The 14,846-nt window shown below is 33.0% G+C and overlaps 3 protein-coding genes across 3 annotated transcripts; 2 read left to right on the top strand and 1 right to left on the bottom strand.

Moving 5' to 3' along the window:
• Positions 1–588: 588 nt before the first annotated feature.
• TRIADDRAFT_34213 (uncharacterized protein) lies at positions 589–1,410 on the top strand (the record flags this gene model as incomplete). Its single annotated transcript, XM_002118423.1, has 1 exon — positions 589–1,410. A coding segment is annotated over one exon (822 nt), but the record flags the coding sequence as incomplete, so codon positions are not given.
• Positions 1,411–6,632: 5,222 nt separating this feature from the next.
• On the top strand, positions 6,633–10,627 carry TRIADDRAFT_62492 (uncharacterized protein; the record flags this gene model as incomplete). Its single annotated transcript, XM_002118422.1, has 5 exons — positions 6,633–6,780; positions 8,695–8,853; positions 8,984–9,089; positions 9,682–9,833; positions 9,915–10,627. 5 exons carry the CDS (start codon positions 6,633–6,635, stop codon positions 10,625–10,627), a joined length of 1,278 nt encoding a protein of 425 aa, XP_002118458.1.
• A 1,431-nt stretch (positions 10,628–12,058) lies between these two features.
• TRIADDRAFT_62491 (uncharacterized protein) lies at positions 12,059–14,368 on the bottom strand (the record flags this gene model as incomplete). The annotated part of the gene is made up of 5 exons (XM_002118420.1): positions 12,059–12,256; positions 12,628–12,687; positions 12,842–12,889; positions 13,063–13,164; positions 13,787–14,368. The coding sequence occupies 5 exons, from the start codon at positions 14,366–14,368 to the stop codon at positions 12,059–12,061; spliced, it is 990 nt and encodes a 329-aa protein (XP_002118456.1).
• Between the last annotated feature and the right edge of the window lie 478 nt (positions 14,369–14,846).

Here is a 14,846-nt window from a genome sequence, read left to right as displayed (position 1 = left end):
AAATATTCAAGTGCGAAAAAACTTGCTGAAGTCTTGAGACAAGCAGTAAAGAATGGTGACAAAAATTTTTTCTTAAGAATTCAATATGATCCATTTGTCATTAGTACAATCACTACAACGGTTGAAGAACACTCGCATATGACTTTTATGGCTAAGCTTGCTAAAAAAAATAATTTAGCCATCTTGGAAACCATTTTACAAGCTATACAGAATCCAAGATTGTTGGATAATCTAGCACAAATGGCTCGGAGAAGTAGAGAAGAAACTGCAAGGATAAAAAAACTAAGAGCCGCCAGATTGCTTCAGAAAGAAACAAAAGCTTCCACATTGCTTCAAGATGAAAATGGAAGCTATACTGAATCCGTGAATCGAGATATTCAGGCTGCCTATCAGGATCAGGATAAAATTACAAACTCAGAAGATGATTCTTTAGTCTGCGAAAATCAAGAACATATAACACATTTAAAAAATCAAGGATATTTATTACACTTACTAAAAGCTCAAGATAATGATGGAAAAACTCTTTTGCATCACGCTACTATAGAGGAAAATGAAGATATTGTTAACCTAATTTTAGAACATGCCACTATGGTAGATAATCAAGATCATGATATTTATTCAGCTTTGGTAAATATACAAGATCATGATCATCATTCAGCTTTATGTTATGCAGTAATAAGTGAAAACGAAGAAATAGTTAAACTGCTTACAAAATATGGTGCAGATACAAATATTAAATCTCAAGATAATTTCAATATTTCTTTAGATTTATTCTTCATTTTTGATTCACCTGAATTTCGTTCTACACTTTTGTCTATTGCGGTTTCACGAAGCAATTTTAATATAGCCAGGCTACTTATAGAAAACGGAGCGGATGCAAATATTAGTAATGACGATGGCACAACTCCTTTACTTTATGCAGCTAAGCAAGGACAATATGATATAGCTAAACTACTTGTAGATAATGGAGCTGAGGTAAATATTAAACAAAATAATGGTAATGCCCCCTTATATAATATAGAATTATACCCGAACGGCGGTTTTGATGATGACTTTGAAATCGTACGTGCAGAATTAGTTGAATTTCTTATTAATAGTGGTGCAGAAATAGATTTTAAAGACAGCAAAACACAAGAATTTTTTATTTTTTTTGCTCAAGAAAATAATATGATAATGGTTCGGAAAATTTTAGAAGCTGCAGAAAATTATGATGATTTAAAATTTATTCTAAACGCTAAAAGCGATTGCAGAAAATTAGCTCTACACCATGCTGTAGAAAGAGGTAATGAGGAGATTGTTGAACTGATGTTAAAATATGGTGCTCCAGTGAATTTTCGAGCCTGTAGAGGCAAAACGGCTTTGCATTACGCATCCGAGAGTGCCTATGTGAAAATAGTTAAAACGTTGATAGATAGAGGAGCAAGAATACTTATGAAAGATAGAGATGACAACACAGCTTTGCACTATGTTGCTAGAAAGAATGTAGAAATAGTTGGCGAGTTGTTAAAAGGAATAAGAAATAGAGAAAAAGAATATATTCCAGGGCCATGGATAGATCAAAGAAGGTTAGTTGAATCACAGCAGCAGGCAGTTAGTAATTTCCTTCTTATACAAAATGATGATGGCAAAACAGCTTTGCATTACGCTGCTGAATCTAGTTACACAAAAATAGTAGAAGAGCTGATAACCGCAATAAGGCCGCAAAAATGTATAGAACTCGAAGACACTATAGCGCAGGAGGAAGAAATACAGAAAATAAGAGGAACAAGAAATGGAGAAAAAGAACATATGCAAGGGCTAAGGGTAAATCAAAGAAAGTTAGCTGAATCGCAGCAGCAGGCAGTTAGTAATTTCCTTCAAATACGAGATAATGATGGCAAAACAGCTTTGCATTACGCTGCTGAATCTAGTAACACAAAAATACTAGAAGAGCTGATAACCGCTATAAGGCCGCAAAAATGTATGGAACTCGAAGACACTATAGCGCAGGAGGAAGAAATACAGAAAATAAGAGGAACAAGAAATGGAGAAAAAGAATGTATGCAAGGGCTAAGGATAGATCAAAGAAAGTTAGCTGAATCGCAGCAGCAGGCTGTTAGTAATTTGCTTCAAATACAAGATAATGATGGCAAAACAGCTTTGCATTACGCTGCTGAATCTAGTAACACAAAAATACTAGAAGAGCTGATAACCGCTATAAGGCCGCAAAAATGTATAGAACTCGAAGACACTATAGCGCAGGAGGAAGAAATACAGAAAATAAGAGGAACAAGAAATGGAGAAAAAGAATGTATGCAAGGGCTAAGGATAGATCAAAGAAAGTTAGCTGAATCGCAACAGCAGGCTGTTAGTAATTTGCTTCAAATACAAGATAATGATGGCAAAACAGCTTTGCATTACGCTACTGAATCTAGTAACACAAAAATACTAGAAGAGCTGATAACTGCAATAAGGCCGCAAAAATGTATAGAACTCGAAGACACTATAGCGCAGGAGGAAGAAATACAGAAAATAAGAGGAACAAGAAATGGAGAAAAAGAATGTATGCAAGGGCTAAGGATAGATCAAAGAAAGTTAGCTGAATCACAGCAGCAAGCAGTTAGTAATTTGCTTCAAATACAAGATAATGATGGCAAAACAGCTTTGCATTACGCTGCTAAATCTAGTAACACAAAAATAGTAGAAGAGCTGATAACTGCAATAAGGCCGCAAAAATGTATAGAACTCGAAGACACTATAGCGCAGGAGGAAGAAATACAGAAAATAAGAAGAACAAGAAATGGAGAAAAAGAATGTATGCAAGGGCTAAGGATAGATCAAAGAAAGTTAGCTGGATCACAACAGCAAGCAGTTAGTAATTTGCTTCAAATACAAGATAATGATGGCAAAACAGCTTTGCATTACGCTGCTGAATCTAGTAACATAAAAATACTAGAAGAGCTGATAACTGCAATAGGACCGCAAAAATGTATAGAACTCGAAGCCACTATAGCGCAGGAGGAAGAAATACAGAAATTATATCAAAAATCTATAGACAAATTTTTAAAAATTACAGATAGTTACGGAGAGAATTGGTTAGATGTGCTTTTTAGGAAATTCCTAAAGATACTCAAGGATATAATGCTTAGATTCAAACGACTGCAGATTAACCAGCGACATCAAAGCATTTTACGCATCATAAAAACACCTGTTGACAGTAAATCTTCTGATTCTGAAAGCCAAGAAATTAACCTATCTTTTGATAGTTTTATAAAAGAGAATTTTGAGCAGCATGAAGCAGCTTTTATTAAGATCATAGATTTACTGATAAGTAATAATGTAAAGGTAGATTGTTATAAACGAACAACATTACAGCTACTTAATCTTTTAATGGATGCCGGCTGTTCTAACTTAGTAGCAACGATTTTGGATATTGCTACAACTCAGAATGATTTAGAAGGTCTGTTAAAGAGAAGATTATGAACGAAGTGTTTCAGAGCATGCTATTGCAAGTAATGATTTTGAACTATCAATATCTTCATCCAAAATGCAATAAAAATTGATTTTATTAATGGGAAATCAGAAAAGAGTTTTTTTCTGTAATTCTTGACCAAGAATTAAACAGATGTCATTAAGAAAATTATAACAGCAGCTCCAAATTGCAATAGTTTAGATGAAATATTAAGGTTAGAATATAAAGATGAAGAATACAATACGAAGACTCAGAATATGAAACATACAGGAATATTAATTATATTCAAAGCGGTGGTTATGATACGATTTTCTTCGCTTAAATATAATTAAGAAGTTACAGTAAATTTCAGGGTTTACTCAACATGATTTTTAATACATGGTCTTTGAATTTTCTACGATAACCAGTGCCTACAAATCTGGATTAAGATCTCCTATACTGCATAGTAACAGTACTTCACTATTAATTATAGATCTAAAGTAATGATAATCGACTAAAATTGACTGCAGTATTTTTGATATAAATTGTCTTAGCATGCTGCATAGGTGAATCCAATCAAAACAATATGATAACTGCAGGCTAAGCTATGTATTATTAAACGGTAAAGGTGATCACAAAAGCGTCCATATTTTAAATGTATTAGCTTTAATGTTCGACTCTACATATTTCAGATGCTACCGTATCATATTATAGTGCAGAAGAGGTTTAATTAATTAGAGGCTAATGAAAGACAATGCGAAGTAACATTCCACCCCCTGGATCCTTACACCCTACTATCATCAGTAATATCTTAATTCAGAATGGATCACACTCCCTGATGTGCTTAAAAAATAAAAGATGTCATCTTCTTCTTTAAAGATGCGCTACTTAAATCGCCATAATTTTAGTACTGTAATCTGCGGCACGATAGCATGTTCGATCTTGTAAATGAATGTATTTTTATGATTCCTTACGATCGCCGCTGTAATAAGTAAAATCAATATCGTAAATAGATCGTAACCAGCTATTGAAAACCCTTTAAAAAAATCTTTAAACCGCTATTTTAATGGAAGAAATCATTCTATTCTTTCTTAATCAAAGTCTTTAAGTCACCAAACAATATGGTTACGATCTTGATAACTTAATAGCTGCTTATCCTAAAAATACTAATTCACCATTTTCTTCATTTTATTCTAGTAAAATACGACTATTTATACCTTTCCAGATTTGATATAACAAGAGTACTATGTGGATGAACTATGTACGTTATTTATGGTACTACAGTAATATAATTTTATTACAGCAGTATAGGCACGCCTGACAATCTTGCGCTATTATGATAGTTACAATAACTTGAAACTGTGCTCGGTATGGTCACTCGATAAAAAGATATTTTTTTAATTTAAGCTTTAGTGGGTTACGTAAGCTAAAGTGACATAGTGCAATAAGTTATCTCTACAGTTTTTTAGAAATTTTTTAAGTATTAATATCAATACGACGTGGAAAAACATGCTGCTGAGTCAGTGATAAAACTACTGATACTTAACACTCCACAGTATGGATAGAAATGATCTCCGTATCGCTCAAATTTTAGCAACTATTCCAAGCAACTGCCTATTAGTAACTTACAGTTGTCATAAATGTGACAAGAATATTTCAACTCATCTTGTCATCTATAGATCACCTTTAAATTCCATGCCAAAATTTGTAGGGGATAATCATCAAAAATTAGCTCACTGGAGCATCACGTTACAATACGCCGAAGTCTCTCTAGAAACTTAACTAAAACATAGGTTACATGCATTCTGCCTTGTTTACAAAGTGCCCTTTAGATTACACTTTACATTATATGGAAAACCACCGAAACTTTGAATTAAAGCTATCTAGTAGTGCCTAGTCACTCCAGTAACTGATTAATATGACTAATCGCCTATCAATATAATACCGTATAGTTGAAGAGGATAAAGACTCCGAATTTTCTCACTGGAACATGATGTTATAATATGCTATAGTCTCTCAAGAATCAATCTAAAATATAGATTACAAGCATTCCACTTCCTTCACATAAATATCCTTTAGATTAAACTTTATAGTTATAAGGAAAATCATCGAAATTTTGGATTAAAGTAATCTTGTAGTACGCAGTTACTCTAGCGACTGATTAATACGATTATTTCGGTTATAAATATAGTACTATACGTTTAATTCATTTGTCTTCGCGTAAGTCGCCTTTTAAAATTACATTTCTTAGTTTTTATCCGAGAAAGGCTTTATACTTATGAAATAAAATCTACTATTTTACCATTCAGTAAATAAAGTGATGCAAAGGATAATACCCTCCAAATATAAATTCAGGCTAACTAGGATACTATTGCCATGTCTGGCTCAGGATGTCAAATCTATAGACCATCTAAAATGAATAGTATTTGCAAAATTTCATGCTCCAAAGTGTATAGTATCGTAAAATGGAGGATTGAGTTAGAACCAACCCTCAACTTGATCGCTTTCATTACTCAAAGTCGATCAATAATAGTACAATATCGCATACGCCATGGTTAAAGATCGCCTTTAATTTATACTAATAAGCCACCTATTCAAGTGAACATGAGCGTATTCTGTACAAAGCAATACATTAAAAGAAAATTTATAACTCGATTATCTTACTATATAGACTTCCAAGATAATTACAGCCTTTGATGCCAAAACCACTGAAATTTAATTAATACTATAACTGGTTTAAAATTTTCAATTTATTACAATCGAGAATCTTACTTCCAACTGACATTAAAGCAATCCATTTCTTCTCAACAGTATAGTACTTAATACATTTCCGCGTTACATTTAATATCCTTGAAACTTGCTAATAGGAATGGTATTTTGATCACGATCTTTACTAATTCAAGCTCCATTTTATTATTGTACTACTCAATATCCTGTAATGTAGCGATAACTGTTTGAGTTTGAAGTACCCATTTAAAGCTATTTACGTCTTTAATTAACTAAATTCGGAATCTATATTTAGTGGGCTTATTGTTTTATTACATATTGACATCGTTAAGGATCTATTGAAGCTATTTCTTTCAAGTAAAATCTAGCTGACGTGATTGTGCTGATCTTGAAAGCAACTACGAGATTAGTAATAGCGCAAGCAAGTAAGACATTCCAATCAGAAATGCAATTATTATCCTTTAACAGGTAGATGATGGAAAATACAGGACAGACAGTTTCTGGATCATCTTTCGGTAAAACTAGCTCAATTATTTTCATAAGTGTAGGCCCTGGAAACGATTTTTATTTGTTTTTCTCTGATGTGGGTTTTAAACGTACTTCCTTAACTAAGGCGTTTAGAAGTAATATTTAAGGAAGAATAAATTCTTTACTATTTCTTTTTTCCGTATTCTTAATTTAACATTGAGTTACGCTTTAGAGCTAACAATCTTTTGATCAATGATTCATTGAAGCGATACGGGTCTCACTGTATTCCAATAAGAGCATTTGAAATTAATCTTTAGATAAAACATTTGTTAATTCGATCCTACGTCATTTATACGTTATTTTATTCAATTAAACTCATGCATCCAATTGAATTATTCCCGAGCTGGAAGTACTCCGTCAAATAATAGACCTTTGAAATTATTTTTAAATTGCTTTCTAGAATTTGAATTTAAATTTACTGTTTCAAATCAAATTATTCGTGGATTAACTCTCAGCTTTATTATTTATTCCTGTATTTTGAATGAAGGATATAATTTTAAGTTATAATTTTAATATCATTATTATGGAGGTTACTCAGTTAATTAAATAATGGCGATTAAAACGCGTTTCAAGAAGTTCATCAATTATGATTTGAAAGTGTAGCTTACAGTATTTGAAGCAAATGCTTAAAATAAAATAATCATCAATCACATTCTCCTCTTTATCGTTTCCCATATCATCAGTTTTAACTACAGTATACCTTCAATTTAAATCATCATCAGAATTATTACTTCATTAAGCAACGTGCTCCTAGAAATGATTTCCAAACATGTTTCCTCTGATTTGGATTCTTAGAGCTTTTGCACTGACATTGAAATGAAATTTTAAGTCAATATCTATTAGCCTATTCTCTACTTTATTATTCTTTTATGTTTTCGATTTAAATCATTCTTCACTTATTTACTTTAATCCTATTACAATTTTAAAACTTTATCGGTTTTGGGAATATTGCTTTATCCTTATCAAGAGGAGCCGTAGTAGAAGACTTCGTAATCTAGTTATTATAGTAATATTCACTATCCGCAATTTGATTTTACTTGGAATTTGTACAATTGCCACAGTTAAGGTTTCAGTTTCAGTGTTTATGCTGTGGCGCAATATCTTTACTACAGTACTTTTCCTCTAGATACAAATCTTGATTACCATAAAGACCATTAAACTACTAAGAAATTTTAACAGATTCATGAGTACTCAATTTTTTCATACGTATTGACTGAAGACTTGTCCGTTTTTATTAACAAACGTTGGACCTCATCTGTAATGGCATGGTAGACTAATGCATTGATATAATTAGTTATAACGGAGCAAGAATCTCTTGAAATAGCTCATAATAGATAAACATCCCTTCCAATTTTATTACATATACTTACCGTATGTTAACTAAGAACTTACTGCAATTACAATTTATGGAAGTTCTAATTTGCCATGACAAAGTAGCACCCTATATTGTTTGATAATTATTTATAATCCATGCTACCGAAAAGGGTATAGTTTCCTTTATGCATGTTTAATATTTATGGAAAGCTATCGTTCAAAATATTTCCATTTCTAATTTATCGATGGTCACATAATTCCAGATTTTACTGAGCAGTCATAATTTTATAATACTTCGTAGAATGAGCGATATACTGCAGTAAATTTACAAGCGGAGTATTTTACATGTATTTTTTATATGTTGTACAAGTCTACGCAAGCAACAAAATAAAGTTAAGGGGCCGAGTTTGCTTTCGTCATGTACGGTGTAAATGATGCACCAGTATATGGATATCGAGATCGGTTAACCACGTCATTACTAAAATGCATGATAGTTATAGATTCGAATTCTATAATTAGAATAGAAAAGAATAATGTTAGATTTTGTGGTTGAGATATTCAATTCTATTACTGATATAACGATAATATGAGGGATAAAGTATAGCTAAATTTTTTTAGCAAAAGAAGGATTGACAGATGATCATGATTATATTTCTATAATTTATTTATCGTCTAAATTTAATGTATTTAACTAGTCATTTGTCCTCCTGGGTACTACCTCCAGTCCGATCAAACTTGCCTGCCTTGTCAAGTCGGTACTTATCAACCATATGCAAATCAATCCGACTGTTGGCCATGTCCTTACGGTTTAACTACATCATCATCAGCATCGGTAGCGGTCGAACAATGTCAAAGTAAGAATGGCAAAGCCTAAACATTATGACATATTATGATCATTTACGATTTTGCCTAGCCGAGGCAAATTACACTTTGACAATCTAACTGATGCAGTACTTTTATTGATTAATTCTTACGTCATTTTAGTAGCCAACAGTTTAATCATCGCTTCCTACGTTTTATTCGGTACCTGTATCTTGATGGCTCTGATAGCAGGACTTATACTTCTAATTGAGTGCTCACTACATAAATGGTAAGCTTTGTAAAAGTAAACTTATATCATTTTCGTAATCCTAAAGCCATACTGGTAATATTTCATACTTTTGGTCGTGTGCTTAATACACCAATGGTAAGTTTTAAAAAATGTTATTGCAGGTTTCTATTGTCCTTGTAGTACCTGTAGTGTTATCCTAATGTTGAAGATCCTCTGAAATCAAGGCGTAGAAGCTAGTCATTTACGTGATTACCTTATGATGTCAATCAGATTACCACCTAATGTGGATATCAGAATATAGCTACAGTCAACATTAAAATCAACTTTCCCGTGTTACTTAGTTTGCGGTCAATTCTCTAAAATTCAGTTAATTCTAATATATGGATATTACAATCAACATATTTAAAATAGCAGCATGAAATATCTTCCAATGTGAAACTACTACTTCAAGATTAGTGCTAAGTATTCCCCATAATTGCTCGGCAATCTCGTATTAATAGACCATATATCTGATGCTGACATAGTGTACATGTATTTAGCTGGTGGCTTCATATCAATTTTTCATTATTGAAGATACTTGGCACAAATTACTGACGAAATTTTAAACACTTTAATAACTATTTAAATGTAGTCATGTCCGAAATCGATCTGCAAAACGTCGAGGCGAATGGAATGTTAAGCCATGTAATGATAAGTCAATCTATCCAACTCAATTTAAGCTCTATCGAAAGCAGTATAGTGAAGATGATGATGTTTCGGAGTGGGATGTTTTTCAACTACCAGGTAGATAACTTCATCAAGAGTACAATTCATTGTTATAAGTTCTATTTTACCACTATTACAGATTATTTACTGTCTTGCTAGGGTCAGAATATAATAACATTGAACAGGTATTAAGCCGCAAAATAAAAGATAAAAATGAAGAAAAAACAACATCGCAACATTTGCCTACTGTTAAAGACTTTAAACGCCATAGCAAAATGAAGATATCTCATCGACAGGATAGTAGAATTCATGAATGCAATACCAATAAGGTAACTCAGCAAGTAAGACAGCATTCACCCTATGAAAGAGGAAAAAGTAAAGTACCTCTACCCGATACAGCGTTCGATTTGCCATTTGATAAAGATATTAGTATCGATCAAGAAAACCGACAATATGATTTCAATTCTTCCAAGTTAAATCAGCATAATAGTCAAAGAGATCCCGAACAATCAAGAGATTCAGTTGATCGAACTCAAATGGACAGTGAAATATTACAAACTTCTTGGAATACAATTTCACCCAAATTCTCAAATGAGCAACCCTTTGATAAAACCAGACGTAAGAGTGATCATATAAAGCAAACAAGTCCTCCACGCGCCCGATTTTCCCTACCGACACCAATTACTAGAGGTGATACCTGGTTTGCTTACGAATCTAAGAGAGTATTAGAAGGATTTTATGGGAAAAAAGACAGGCCATTACGTCATTCTGAAATACAAGAAAACATCGAAGAAAACCAAGAAAATGAAGAACAGATTTATCTTGACGACTATTTGCAGCAGCACGATGACTATGGCGGAAGTAATGATTAAGTAACGGTAAACTGCCTTAAGTGCGATACCTCATGGACATGTATTTTGCAACTAGGATTTGCTGATTTAGCCGCAGATACGGCTATGATTAGTATATATTATCATATGTGCATAGTTACTGTTACAACTCATCGTCATTCCTGCTACTAAATCCGATTGTGAGTGAGTTTCTTACACATGCAAATGCGTACTTTTGCAGATACATCATACTTGCTGTATTCGCTATGTTGCTTAGCAATCAAGGCTAGATCTTAATAAGCTCTGATATTTAATACGGTAAACAGTTATACCAGTTCCTCCCTTAATCATTTATTATCGATTAAGCGTAGAGTTATCTTGATGTTGGATTTGTCATGTAATACATGGTTATCATCAGACACAAAAGCACAATAACGGTATGTTATCTACGCTAGCAGTTTAGTTAATTAAAGTGTTCAACTACAGTATTCACCTATAATGATGTCTTTAGGCCACATATCGGTTTTGCCTTAATAGCAATATTTACACTTAAATTTTGCATATTTACAATGCGTAGGAATACTACAGGGAAAAATATTAAATAAAGCAATAAAGAAAGCCATTAATAATTTCGATTAATTATTCGCATTCGTAGTTTATTGAATACTTATCGATAATCAAAGACCTGAACATATATGCAGGACGCAGTCCAATGTGAATAAAATTAGATAGTAACACATTTACTTCATTCATAATATTATTTACAGCTCCTTCAAATTTCTCATTTTGAGAATTCAATGAGGTAATATCAATATGCGATTCTAATGTTTGCGAGTTTAATCTCAAAGGAGAACGAACTCAGCTAACTATTTTAAAGCGTATACCTTTGCAAGATTGAATCAGTAACAGTACCATGAGCTCTTATACTTAGACCTCCTTTCACACTAGTAAGAAAGAGCGTCAAAAAATTCCATATCTTTCAATCAGGTAATACGTAATTTAGAGAGTAGTCTAAATCGATATCAATTATAGTATCACAGCTAAACGTGAACCGCTGTGAAAAGATTTTCAAGTTCATACCTATAATTTTAGTACGTCAAGAATAAGTACCGAAGCCTCCAAAACTGTTCAATCTTGGGTTTTTAATAACGAGCCAACATCATCAAGAAACTATTTCAAGAAGTGCTCCAAATTTTTATAGTGAGAAGGCCTACAGGTATCATAACATCCTACCTGTTGTTATATAATTACTGTACATCCACACTTTTTACTAAAAACATACAAAGTGAATGTCATCTGCAGTTATGCAGCATTGTAAAGTAAATTTGTATAATTATGAACAGAAAATCTGAAAAAGTATTATAATATGTTGTTACAGTACAACAGTGCCGATTGATTAAAATAAGCGTTCAAAACTTATATTTACAATTAAATACGATTGATTATGACTTGAGCTTTCAAAAAGTACATGTCCTAATCGTTACTAGCAGTAAACGAGGAAATAATCCTTTCTGCTGCTACTTTGATCAGGTCCGGTGATAGCAAAGAATTAATGACTCTGTCTAATAAATCGTCTTTATACAAATTGGGAAAGTCTGTATGTAATTTTGGCATTAGTTGTTCCAATGAGTTCTTAAGGTAACCAATGTTTGTCTGGTAACTTGTTGGAACCTACGAAATGAAAGTAGGTTTTGATCTTCTATTACATTACGTGTATGTGACAATTTCGGTATAACTAATACTTTTGATAAGAATAAAGTGCACCATCCTTAGAGTCACTAAAAATAAGCATTTTCCAAAAATGAAAAAAGAGGACAAATGCTGCAGCCTTAATATCTATGGAAAATCGTTGATAACCGTGCCATGCGATACCGTACAATACAAAATATTAATACAAAACTAACTGTTCAATATTTAATACCAATAATTATACCATCTTTCCACGGACGACAAGGTTGTTACAGAACTTACTAATTTTGACTATTTTACGAAAACAATTGAAAATTAATTTTTTCCCTGATAATGCCTATGTTACTCCTTACCTCTGACGGATTCAGCCATTGCGTAATTTTATTTCCTTCCGCGGATTTTAAAGCAAATACCTAAGTTTGTGTTATTTATATTAAATCTTAGTATCATGTAGTTGAGCACCATAACATTAAATAAATAAGGCGATCTTGGTTGATTAAAGCAAGAAAAATATGCCCATCTAAACGTACCGTACTGTACTCCAATACATTAGAATATATTACTTACAACAGTTTTTGTCACTGCTTCACACAGACGATCCATACCGTCGGAAGGCTAAGAATAATAAAAGTTAGTAGTTGTTGAAATAATGATACTAGTAGATCACGAGTAAATAAATTAAAAATATTTTCAGTTTTATAATACGTATGGTAATTGTTCTTATATTTCATAGCCATATCAATAGTAATAATATAACGATGCGATTTCTGTAGAAATATGTAACGCACTAGAGCGATCCAGGTATTAACACTAATTGCTGTTTCCAAGCACTCTACATCATGCCACCAATACTTGGGCACAAATAAGACGTCGCCAGGTTCTAAGATCACCTAAGATAATTCAAATCTGCAGTTATTCTAGATCAACATTTTGATAAGATTTCTAGTATTGCAGATAGTTAAGCAATATCTTTCAAATTCAATAAATAAAACATGTTACTTTATAAACTGTAGCTTTTAAGACGATAAAAGTTACGCCCTATAGGAACACGAGACGAAAGTTTTGCAATAGCAGTGATTTCATTATGAGATAGTTTCCTTCATGGAATGATGGAATAAAAAATCGACTAGATTATAGGAACGCTGGTAACAACATTTCCAACTAGTTTACATATTATAGCTAGTCTAGCTAACTAGATCTACTGGTTCTTAAAATGTCATATTCATAGTTATGTCCCGCATAGCATTTTTATTGTAATATCTCCGAACGAACGAATAACGTGATCGATGATTCTTCGTACGGTAGATGTAGGTACGAGTATATCAGCCCTCATCTTATTCTGTATTTGTACTTCTACTATCACAACTGGTCTCAAGGGGTGCAGTCAATGAGAATTATTATGAGATTGCTCATAAAAGTGAATGTTTATACTTATTATTACTACAACGTTGACTTTTTTGAGATTGCAAATCAAAACTATTCATTATGCAATATTGCATTCACAGCTAATACCTCGTAGATCGTCACATTGGCAAACTTAGGGTACGACACAAGGTTGGGAGATTTCATGTTGACAGCGCTAAAGATGGATGATTCTTCATACGGCACTCTGATAGGATACATGTATTGGGATTCATCAGGAGCTACCAATAACCACTTTTTCCTACCATATAATTGCGCAACGAGATTACAGCCATAACTATCGTAATGACAAGGTGTACTTGCACCCTTGCTGCCCATCCAGAAAGTCGACTGATCACCTTTGCGTCCATTCAATCCAAACTTACTCCAATCAATACTTTGTGGAATTTCTGGATATGCTTGAAAGGTAAGTGCAATGTACTGATAATCTACATAACACCAACATAAATCAGGATCGTACTGATTTAAATTGCCACAATTCGGGTCTTTGTTCAACCATTGATTATATTCTTGCATCGTGCATACTTCATAACAACAATCGGTTTCTAAGATTGGATTATTGGACGAAATAGTAGCTGCGTTCGGTCCAATTTTAACCTTCACAGGCAAATCACCTAGTTGATCAGTAAAATACCTTGGTGTCCACTGGCGACTTGCCCACTCTTCAATCATTCCCTTGAATATTATCGGTTCCGTTAAATTGTTTATCTATTGATTCAATTGCAACGACGATGACGATTGAGTTGGATCTGGACAGTGAACATTAACCGCTTTATTTTTTCTTACGACTTGATCAGACATTGTTAATTTATTAGGGCATGCAGCTCACATCAATATAAGCAATGCTATTATACAATACAAGTATTGTATTGTACAATAGTTGTGCGATAGTAGTTTTCGACAATATGCTAATACACGATATACTGGGATAATTTGTAGTTGTCTTAGTGCAGTGGATCGCAGATTACACAGCGTTGTAATTCATGATTGCCAAGCTCAATATTTTGCATTTGCAGCACCTCGCTATCCAGCAGTGGAGCCTTTAACATTATCGTAAACCGTCAACAAAGCGACGGGAGTTTGTACTAGTGATGATAAAATAGATGTAGAGTATGGCTAAATAGTAAAAAACTGGTGTAATGTAGTCCAG

Source organism: Trichoplax adhaerens, genomic scaffold, assembly GCF_000150275.1.
Source record: "Trichoplax adhaerens TRIADscaffold_84 genomic scaffold, whole genome shotgun sequence".
NCBI lineage: Eukaryota > Metazoa > Placozoa > Uniplacotomia > Trichoplacea > Trichoplacidae > Trichoplax > Trichoplax adhaerens.
The sequence above is the reverse complement of the archived record's forward strand: the minus strand, read 5'-3'. Positions and strand labels throughout refer to the sequence as shown.